Source organism: Aphis gossypii, chromosome 2 (assembly GCF_020184175.1).
Source record: "Aphis gossypii isolate Hap1 chromosome 2, ASM2018417v2, whole genome shotgun sequence".
Taxonomy (NCBI): Eukaryota; Metazoa; Arthropoda; class Insecta; order Hemiptera; family Aphididae; genus Aphis; species Aphis gossypii.
In genome coordinates this window covers 10,408,154-10,420,396 of record NC_065531.1, presented here as the reverse complement: position 1 = coordinate 10,420,396, position 12,243 = coordinate 10,408,154, and the positions used below count along the sequence as shown (strand labels likewise).

Genomic DNA, 12,243 nt, shown 5'->3' with positions numbered 1-12,243 from the left:
TGTACATACATATTACATGATATATACATAGTCGAATTAATAAAAAAAAGCAAAAACAAAAAACAAAATTATGATGTTATAATAGTTAATTTTTATAACTAACTAATTATTTTTATAAGCTCTTATATACTTTAATAAGTCTTTAAGTAAATCTTCTCTTAAAATTGCTTTTAATTAAGCATGGACTTATTATTTTTCATAGTAATATATTTTATAATGTATTGATCAACAATTTTCCTCGGATAATGTATAAATAAACCAAAACAAATTAATATTTTTTTAAATTAACCAGAATAAATGAATCCCGCTTAGACATAATATAGACCTTGCAACATATATGTGATACCAGTCTATCTAAACATACACTTATGTCACATATACGTGACATGTGGTTGTGAACGTGTTAATAGACTAGAAAGTATCGTTCGCGTTAGCTCGTGTAAATCACTATATTATGCTAGTATTCTATTTATAATCTATTTTTTGTTTAAAATACGTTAGATTCAATCGGAGTATTTATTTAGTTAATAACCATAAATAATAGTATTTCCTTTAACTACTTATACATATCATGATATTAATATGTTATATTATTATCGCACAACCATTTATAAATAATACAATTCTTATGGGCCTCTGCTCTTTGCCCCGATACTCGTTCCGCTCGTTAACCATCTAAGATTTTTTCGTAAAAATAGGTTAAATTGTCATATTGATAAAAGATAACGAAAAACCTTCTTCGAAAGTTTAATTTAAAATTTATGATACCTAGAAAAAATTTCACGAAAATATACTAACTAATAATTGGAAGTTCTACTAAGTAATAATTTATTACTAATAAATAATAATTATGTAGAGTTCCTGCAGGATTCCAGGGTATTGATCTTTAAGATTACAAGCGGAACGACGGATGTATTGATTTTACAATGATGTGAAGTTTTTTTGTTGATTTGTGTCTGTAAACAATAATTAGATAAACTTTTAGAGTGGTGTCTGATAACAAAGTGAATATAGTTGGTAAAGAGATTAAAATTTAAAATTTCTTTGAATTTTTCAAAATAATTGGAAAAACATACAAAACAATTTTATTATTGAAGAAAAACAGAAATGTTTACGCAAAACCAACTTTTGACAAAATTTATCTGATTTTTTTAATAGAACTCAAAAACTAATAAGTAAATAGGTAGATACCATTTGTTTTAAAATTGTCTTTTATTAATATCAATAACACAATTTTCTTTTGGTAAAAACGTTTGATAATTTAATAAAAATGTATTCATAATTTGTTCATTTAACATTTAAAAATATTGAAAATACATAACAACAATATTTTTTTATAAAAATTTAAATTTATAATTTTGACAAATTCGTAAAAATACATTGTAAAATCAATACAATATTTCTTATTTTAAATTAAATCTGTCTGCAAAAAAAAAAAAAATTAATAAATCATGTTAAATAGTTTTTATGACTTTATGAGCATTTCAAGCTCATATTTTTACCACATTCGGTAAAAAAAATTTTTTTTCAGACGATACTTGATATTTTTTTGTAATTAAGAAACAAATAACCATTGAACCATGAAATACCCTTAAATATTTAAAATGTTCAAAAAATGTTAATTTGATAATTTTCTATACATAATAAAATAATTTAACTCTTTTTGAGTTATTCACAAACATTTTCCATTTTCAATATTCAATTATTTTTAGTTTTATTTAACTAAATGTCAATCAAATTGTTTTGAGGGATCAAAAAATTTAGTAACTTTAATACAAGAGCCCACAACGCTTTTTCTCTTAACTATATTAAAATGCTTAAAATTCATAAGTTCAATTTATTTTCATAAGCAATTGAAGTTAAAATTTTAACAAAATTTATCTAAAACACGAAAAATTTATTAAATCTATGAAAAATAATATACATTGTTTTATTATAATTCAAAAACGTTATTCGTGGGAACTTTTAAACATTTGTAAATATCATAATTTTTACTATGTAATGATATTTTAAAAATGTGTAAATTAATTTACAGACAATACTTATTTACGTATTTACACCAAATGTGTGAATTATTTTACAGCAAAGTGATATTGATTCAAAAGTTAGTTTTTTTTTAAACCAATAAGAAATCCAATAAATAACATTTACATAAATCGATAATGACATTTTTAAAATTATTCAATGTGTCCAAAATAATAATATATTAATTATTAAAGTAAAAATAAAATTATTTATTTTAATTATGAAAAAATCCATATATGATAACGCCATCTAGTTGTTGAATTATAAATAGTTACAAACTCATCATCATTGATTTTCGAATCTCAGATGCCTTAAACAGTTTGAACAATTCCAAAATAACCACATTAGATGAATCTCCAACACTGAATTGACGGTTATCTAAGTGACCAAGATGTCAAGAATAATTCAATATTATAGATCAGCCAGCTCGGACCAATAGTGCTGAAAAAATGGATTTCACAGGTAAAGATTAATACCAATCAAATCTTTATCCGTAGTTGCCAATATCAGTAAAACAACTGCATACTAATTTGGATGGTAACATATTATATTATGTGCATGGAGAAGACTATTGACTGATTTGTTGCGATCAGTTTCATCACATGGTTCAGAAGTTTGGGAACCTTTGGTTTAAAATATTATATATGCTATATATAGTAATAGTTATAATAAACTTATAGTATCGATACACCAACATTTAACAATAATTAAATATTAATAATATTATTAATATTAAATAAATTACTATTACCAAAATAGTAGTAAAATATTTAAAAATAAAATTAATGATTTTTTTTTACAAAAATATAATTGATCTCTTGGTGCATAATCATGACCGACTTTTTAATTAATGCATATTAAAATATAACATTATATATATAAGCATAATACTTCATTTAAAGATATTTATGAAAAGAGTATGTTAAGTTGAATAATAATAGTTTAAAATTAAAATAAACTTAATTTCTTACATTTCTAAGTATTTAATACTTAATAGAATGTATAACTTTAAATTATTTACTTATAAGTTATAATACTAAGAACTATATTCTTAGCAGTTACGGTACAGTGATTGAATAATAATATTATATTATCTATAAAATTTTAGTGTTATAGGAATAAAATATTTGTTAAATGAACTAAATTCATCATAAAAATAAAATAAAATATATTACATTGATTCTTTTATGTTTCTAATATTGATTGCATTATAATAAAATACCATAAAATGTTTTGATCTTTAAAAAATATAATTTTCTATTTCAATTTGGATGTATACATTATACACACACTTATTTTATTCAACATTTAGACCCTGTATGGTTTTGTATTTTGAGTATAAAAATCATACTCTACTCATAATTTTAACTAAATGATTAGTGAGTATACCAGTTTATATTGATCAGTCCTCAAAAAAAACATGCTCTGGTGGTGTCAAGCCAGTCATATAATTTTATCTATGTCCATTTCCTAAAAAATACATTAATCAATAATTATTTTATCATGAAAAATTAGGACAAATAATTTGATTTTTTAAGTCAAATTTGTTGGTCAATACAAATTGAAATAAAATAATAATCTACAATTAATTATAATTTTCATAATCATTTACAAAGGTTTAATAGTTCTATTTTCTCCGTGACAAAATTAACTCATACTTGATTGTGATTTAATACACATGGTAGAAGATAAATTAATACTTCAAGAGGCCAGTTCTATCCATACTTGTTCAACAATGGACAACAATCAGTGGATTACAATTTTGTACCATTGGTATTTCTGTGATTGTGTGTTTACGCATTGAACTAAATTCTTCCACGAATCCTATTGACAACACAAACATTTTGGTATGGTAACCTATGTATTTTACTCATAAAAGCTGTACGATAATACCAAATATCCTCTATTTGAAAACCCTTTCGATGAAATATGCAGTTCAAGAGCCACAAGCTGCACAACGACTACATCTGTAATTATTTAACCCGTGTAATAAAATAATGATTCATTTTTTTTTTTTGAAAAATATATTTATTATTTTAAACCATGACTCATTATTAAATTAAAATTTCATTTTTATAAGTTATGTATATAATACAGTGGAACCTCGATAACTCGAACCTCTATAAATCAAATTTTCGATAACTAGAAGGAATGCCTTGGCCCCTGCCTTACATTGATGAGTTATTTAGGTTATCTGTAAGTCGAATTTTCGATGACTTAATTTTTTTTGTCATCAACCGATTCGAGTTATCGAGGTTTCACTGTATACCTATGTACACTTCACTTACAATTAAATTTAACAATTATTTTATCACTGTATCAAGCATCAATACATATAGTGAACAGACTATAAATAAATATTTTTATAAATATACTATGTCATTTTCTAAATATTACGATTAGAGTAATACAGGACTTTTGAGACACTGTACACAATTTTTTTTAATAATAAACATGATAAACAGTTAATATATTTACTGAGTGAACAACTTCAACGAAGACTGATATAAATATTTTTAATTTTTTTAACTACATCTTAGGTACTAAAGTATATTAAAATGTACAACCTTTTAAAAACAATTATGAAGTAGGGTAGTAATTTCGTATTAAAAAAAATTATTTTATTGTACATACCTACCTAGTGAATTTAATTTTATCCAAAATTACATTTCGGTATTTTGTTAGTCAATTATTCATACTCTATGAGTCAAATAAATTTTATTAAAATATTAACTGACTTGTATATAAAGTTTAGCTCTTGTTTCTTGGATTATTGGCCATTTGGGTAACCGTCAATGTAGTGTTACAGATTTAAACTATTCAATGCATCCGAAATTCAAGAATTAATAGTGAGTTTATGAGGGTTAATAATTCATCCACTAGATAGCATTCTCGTGTACGATTTTCTTTTATAATGTAAATGGGTATAATATTATAATTTTTATTGTATTTTTATCAATATATTTTTAATTTCATATTTTCATATTCCGAAGAAGAATTATTGTATTCTGAATCATTGTATTTTTTTGTTTTTACAAATATCAAGTTTTAGATAAATAATTGATCTGTTATAACTTATAAATTTTATTAATATTAAAAGTTTTAAAAAAATTACATAAATAAAATTACGTACGTACATATAAACAATATACGATCTATATAATATTATGTTGGCGCAGGACACCCCCACGATTGATGTAAAAATTTAATGAATATTTAATTTTCAATTTTTAGTAAATATAATATAAATAATAATATTATATTTTTATAAACAATAATATTCGCCCTACATTGAGCACTATACAGTAAGTAGATATCCACCTACAATCTACATACAACATATTATGCTTACGTTAATATTATTATAAATTTAAATAATTGATTTTATTATTTATTGATCTATTCGTGGTTTAATGATTTTAACATGGTTAATTCATCACTGAAAAAATTAAAATGTGTTTTTCAAATGCCTGTAGTTTACATTTTATTAATCAGATCAAATTGACTAAAATTTTGGCTGTAGGTAGGTAGATCGTATATGTGTCTATAGAATTTTTGTGATGTATGAGTGCATTAACATTTAACATGATATACGTTCAATGGTACTTAACCCAATAACTCAAACAATCGTTCAAAGAATTAGGTAGCTTATTGAGCAAAAGCGCATAATTATTAAGCTTTCTTTTCTTTTCAAGTGATTCAATATCAAAATTGGTTTCTTATTGTTCAATAAATATGTCTATTATGTTTGTTTTATATACAAGTACCTACTCGAAAAAACCACTTCGTAGTAGGTACGTCCAATCTCAATTATTATGCAAAAATAGTAATATCTTGATGAGGATTCAAAATAACTGAACTCTTATTCATATTAAACAAGTATATTTACTATAAATTTACGTTATGAGAATCAAATAAATTATTCGATAAGCTTTTTGAAACAATACTGAAAATAGTGAGATGCAAATATTTTATATTTCAATAATAGATGTTTAATTGTTTATTCATTTAATTAATACTAAAGCAGTAAAGCATATTCGGGCTAAGAAAGTACATACAATGATATAAATAAACAACAAAAAATAATAGTTATTATAGAATATTAAAATTAAGTTTTATATTGCAGTTATTTATTCAAAACCTAGACACAAATTCACAATAACAGCATGGTTTAAGTTTGCTATCAAAATCAAAAACATAAATGCCGCATTCACTTAACATAGAAATTATAGACTCATTAAAGCTAGATGATTAAAAATGGAATGGTATATAAAAAGTAGTCGTATAATGAGTATTAAAACAGAAACATTCCAGTTCATATTTTAAAATATTTTTATTATTTAAAAATTTACAAATAAAAGATGCATCATTGAATTTATGTCTGGATGTACGTAAGAGAGCGCAAATCAAGTTGGAGTCCTAAGTTATCAATCGAAATATTTAATCCAAACTCTTATGATAGGTGTCTTAAAAAGCAAAAATAAATATTATTCAAACATTGATCCAAGTCAATTTGGTTAGATCGAACGAGTGAGCAACACAAGGTTTTCATGCAAATAATATTTAAAATTATGCTACTGATGTAATTGAATTCAAATTTAATAATACATCTATTACCGTGACAATTGTACTAAATATACAATAGATTAGTATCCATTTTGCAACCCTTTTTTCGATTTATATTTTTGATGAGTCAAAAACTTAAAAATTAAAATAAAGTTAACTCGCACAGTTACGCATGCATGTATTACACTAGTTACACTGTTTTTACAGAAATTAAGAGATGTGACTTATTATAATAATGTGAAAAATTAAAAACTCAGATAATACCTATGTGTATATCTTGTCACACACGCTTATCGAAACTTAGTCATAACTTAATTTAGCTTGAGTGCAGTTAGACATGGATTGCGAAACTGTCTACGCACGTAATACAGCGGCGCACATGTTAATGAAATCGCAAGATAACAAAAAATTGATTGTTTGTTCAAACACGTTTTCAAAAATCAACCTACGAATGTTTTGTCTCCGTCAATTATCAAGATAGAACATTTGGAAGGGTGTCACGTTTCTTCGACCCCAATGACCCTCTAACTACTGCACTGTGCGATATAATAGTTAAGTATCACGTTTTGGTTCACAATAATTAGCGATATTTAAAATAGGTACCACTGTCCATATAAATTCTGTCAAATTTCTTACCGTAAAAGATCGTACCTACCTACGTATGATCAAGTCACGCTAATTTATTGATAAATTAATATTAATTAATACTGATATTAATCTTTTGTTGAAAATTAGCTTACAATATTTGTACGTATTATAAATTAATAATATAAATAAATTATATTAAAATATATCCTTTTGAATAATAAATAATGGATAATTCACTGTCATATTATTATAATATATGCAATGTAATGAATGTTCATCAAATTTAAATTAAATTTATTACGATCACTCACTAACTTATAAGTTACAGGTAAGTACTCCACAATTACGTAGTACACTTGACGTCGATATATATCTAATATATACCTCGTGAATTAGAGCGACATTTCAGTTTTTTTAATAAAAAAATCAAGTAGCAATAAGGTAGGTATATCGACTTGATTAGTAATTACTAATTACTATCAAACGTACCCTTATAATAGATAGTCTATTTTTTTTCTGTTAGTGTCCTACACGTTGTTTGCTTATGTGTTTATGTGTGTGCGCGTGAGTGTAGGATGGATATAACAAACAAAGATAGTAATGTAATAATGATTATTTGATTATAATAAATAATTTTGTTACAAAAAAACTGAAAGAACTGACAGCGATTTTATGTTCTTTTTGTAAAGTTTTTACATTAACATAATATGTTACTGGAAGACATGAGTTATACATATTTTTGAATGCATGTATGTACGTATATGCTTAAAAATAGTAAACGTTCGTACAATAATGAACATTCCAAGTTGAGTTATTAAAACATTAAGTTCTATGACAATAATTATTCTAAATCGTTAAGCTTAAAAATTAACAATTATTTATACAAAAAAAAAAATACAATTTACGACTGACAGGTCAACCCTTATATTTATAAATTAATTTAACATTTTAAATAATAAAAAAAAAAATTATCTATTATTAGGATAAGAAACCAAATATTTGCCTATCAAACTAATACAAAACGTGTTTTGTAAACGATAATAATGTTTGAATAGCGATAAACTCTAATAAAAATCTTTCTAATCAACTAATACTAGGCCAAAAAATACCTATGCCTACACTTTTTTATTTATTTTTTATTTTTTTTAACAACAATTTCAGATTATGATTTATACTATAAACTACTATTTTAAAATATCAAACAAATAAAACATTAAATCTGTCTTAAAATTAAAATCAAATTCAAAACATTTTACACGGATATTGTGCTTGGTGTAAACATGTGACATTGGTGCAACAATAAACTGCCAACATCGGTAACCCATTACAAAATTCATAAACCGTAGTAATATAGGTATAATCATAATAATAATATTAAATATTAAACACGATATATAAAACCGAAAAGAAGATTAACGGCGCTATTAAAGTGTAGCATTTTCTAAATGTGCGTTTAAAATATGTAAAGAATATCGGGTGGTATATTTTTTTATTTTAAACGAATTAATTATTTATTTTAATTTTATGATAATATGATTTCATAATATTATACTTCAATTAACGTGGAAACCATAATATTAGCGCGTGTTTTTATTGTGCAGTAAAGATTTAAAATCGACTGGTGAAAAGAAGCAATATATAATATTTAAACAACGACTTGATAATATTATCATACAAGTATAAATATCGCATTTAAACTATTGCACAATTCGAAATTTTAGATCGATATAAATTTTATGAGATACAATTTGTTTACTTTATACAAATTTGTGCTAACATAATAAACAAAAAATTATTACATTAATTTATAATAATATATGATTTCAAAAATAAATACAAAATTCATGACGAAAAGAAGAATACAATAATAAGAATTTAACAATAAAAAAAAAAAAAAAAAAAACAATTGCATTTGTGTGAACAATATTAAACACACACGCGTATATATATATATATATATATACATATAATATATATATAAATATACTTAAACGACTCTAACAATAATTAAATAGTTTAATATAATATACTATTATTTATATACACGTAATTATATAATAATAATAATAATAATAATAATAGTATTGTATAATACACAAAAACAAACGACGCAATTTTTTAACGATGAAAAACTCAATAGCGTATTTATTTTAATAATTACGAACTACATAAATTCACTGGTAGATAATAATATGTTAATATAGTATAGAATACATGGAGTTCCACAGGTAAAATTTACTATCTATTTCTCTGTTTATAATTTTTTAAACATTTGCAAGCGAAAAGGGAGTATAAAATATATTTAGGTATAAATAACATTTGTAATAGCAGACTTCGAGAAAGTTTGGAAGAATCGAGGAAATCGTTAGCAATTTTAAAACAAAATACTAAATTATTTAAATCTAATACCTTATTTCTATTAATTTATTGTCCTGGTGACGATACACTATACTTTTTTTCGTTTAAGAGGCCAATTGATTTATCGCGTCAATAGAAAAAAATCTCATGAAAACACTCGAATATCAATGTATGAGCGGTACAATTTAGCAAAAATTCTCGGGAAATTCTTAGAAATATAGAACTTAACGGATATAATAGGCCTATGTGGCCTATATAGGCCTAGTCTACCGAGGTTCGATTTAAATCATATTATACAACATAATATATTTTAATCGTAATCAATTAATTTTCAGTTAATTTTTTTTTAATGGAAATACATTTGGAACCCACTTTACCGTATACTATATTATTGTATATTATCATACTGAACATTGCACCACGCCGGGCAATATGATTATCATAATTCATAATAGTATTATCTATAACATGTGTTGTATATAAATTTATTATATATTATTATTATTATTATTATTATTATAGACAATACGATTGCACATTACCAACAAATTATTGTCTATTTTTTCTATATCATTATCAATTATCATATTAAATTCATTCCCAAGTAGATACATAATAATTTTTGACGTACAAAAATATTTTGGTATAGTTATGTTTATATTACATACATATTATATATATATATATATTATATTATGTTATATATATAACAGAAAATCTATTATACATACACACATATATAATATATTATATTATGTATAAATAAAATGTATACAATTCACACATAATGTGAATATGTGAAGTGTATAAGTATGTAGGCCAAATACTATTATTACAACAATTTAGCGGGGCACTTATATAAATTCGAGCGCTGGCCAATAAATGAATAATATAATAATATAAATTAAAATAACCGTTTAAAAGATCTTTTATAAAAAAAAGAAGAAAAAATTATAACAATATTATCATACACTTAAAAATTATTCGTAAAACCGTAGACGCTGAGGAATTTATCGTTCAGCCGAAGTACGACGATCACGTTATCCATATGGCGGTTACCATGCTTAGTAGTATTAAGTATGAGGTGACGAGTAGCGCCGAACTCGAGCCGCACTGTTTGATTTCAATTTCCTAGAAAGTAAAAAGAAATATCGATTAAAAAACACGTAATATTATTATGATATTATATTATATTAATATTATATGATAATATTATATTGTTCAATATTGTTCATATTGGTGAGAATAAGATGTAGCTTAGCAGTTGCAGGCCCTCAATTGAAAATTAACCTCTCTTCAAATGATTACCTGGTTGAATTATAAACCTATCTATTTAAATATTAAAAAATCACTAAAGTAAAAAAAACACAAATAAAATATGTAAGCACAATATTAGCTCGTCTATTTTTCTATTATCTATAACTTTTATTGATTCTATTAATATTGCCTCTAAAATCATAAATTATTTTATTTTATTTTATTTTAATGTTTAACAAAAATTAACCATTTTGTAATGCAGGCATAATGTATTGTATTTTTTTTTTTTTTTTGACCAAATAAAATGTATCTGTGTTCTATTATATATTTGCTTTTTATCAAACTTTTTTTAATTTTAACTATATAGATATAAAAACTCATAATATTTGATAAAAATATTACAGGAACTGTTTAATAACTATACATTTTTAAAAAAATTATAATAATGTATATAATAAATACATAATAAAATAACGTTATAAAAAAATTTAAGTTATTGTTGGACTGACGCTAACACTTCATCTATATCGTCTGTCAGTTATAATATCAATAATTATAACAATAATAAGTAAACGTTGTTATGACTTACTTATTAGTTATTGAAACACAAGTAGATAGGTACGTGATTATTATATTATGATCGAATATTAGTAAGCGCTTTATTTATATATATATTTTTTTTTTTTTATCGGCTGTTAATATTTAATAATTAACTTATTTATTTTTATATTATATTTTAGCGTGTCGCTGTTGAGATTATGCGGCTTGAGACTTCTTTAAATTGAAAAATCAACATAAACATTATAAAATTATATGAACTTCTGAAATAAGACAAACTTATACTAAAAATTATTCATATTACACAAAATAACAATATTTTTAAATTTTAACTTTTTTGTGGGGAACTTTACAATTGCACCTAAATCGAAAATCCTTTTTTGGTTCACCAAAACATTCAAAATAAATCAATGATAGTTAATAAACTAATTATATTATATTATCCAATTGTACATTACACGTTAGATATATAAAATTACACACATATAATACAACAATAGCAGTAACTAGCAAATGTAAACGATTCATAGTGCAACGATTTATTTGATAGCATTTACGTCTACAGCACGAATCATGAAACACGATAGTATATTCGTTATTGTTAATAAATTAATAAACTAGGTAATAAATAATTAATGTGATTTTTTACTGTCACGATACATAATTGTAAATGTAATTACTGAAGCTATGTCTATTTTTAAACGTAGATACTCTACATCTTTATCTAGGTTCCAATAATGTTACTTAATTAATGTGCATTTTTAAGCACGTTTTCTTATTTATTTGTTAATTTAATTCCATTTTATAATATTAAATACCCACTAACAATCGACGGATATCGGATTCTAATTTACGGAAAAAACGATGATCGTTGGAACTTACGATTAAATC

The 12,243-nt window shown here is 23.7% G+C and overlaps 1 protein-coding gene and 1 long non-coding RNA gene across 7 annotated transcripts in view; both read right to left on the bottom strand.

The window, feature by feature from the left end:
* Nucleotides 1–3,176: 3,176 nt before the first annotated feature.
* On the bottom strand, nt 3,177–6,845 carry LOC114121284 (uncharacterized). The gene is made up of 4 exons (XR_003592188.2): nt 6,643–6,845; nt 3,919–3,992; nt 3,684–3,849; nt 3,177–3,495 (listed from the first exon to the last, which is right to left on the bottom strand). It is a non-coding gene; the product is annotated as an uncharacterized LOC114121284 (long non-coding RNA).
* A 937-nt stretch (nt 6,846–7,782) lies between these two features.
* Nucleotides 7,783–12,243, bottom strand: part of LOC114121293 (voltage-dependent calcium channel subunit alpha-2/delta-3) — a 42,286-nt gene continuing 37,825 nt past the window's right edge. For all 6 annotated transcript variants that reach the window (XM_027983550.2, XM_027983551.2, XM_027983552.2 and 3 more), the window contains one exon: nt 7,783–10,668. In XM_027983550.2, coding sequence (XP_027839351.2) covers nt 10,573–10,668 — 96 coding nt within the window. In that variant the 3' untranslated portion in view covers nt 7,783–10,572. The remainder of the gene's footprint in view (nt 10,669–12,243) is intronic.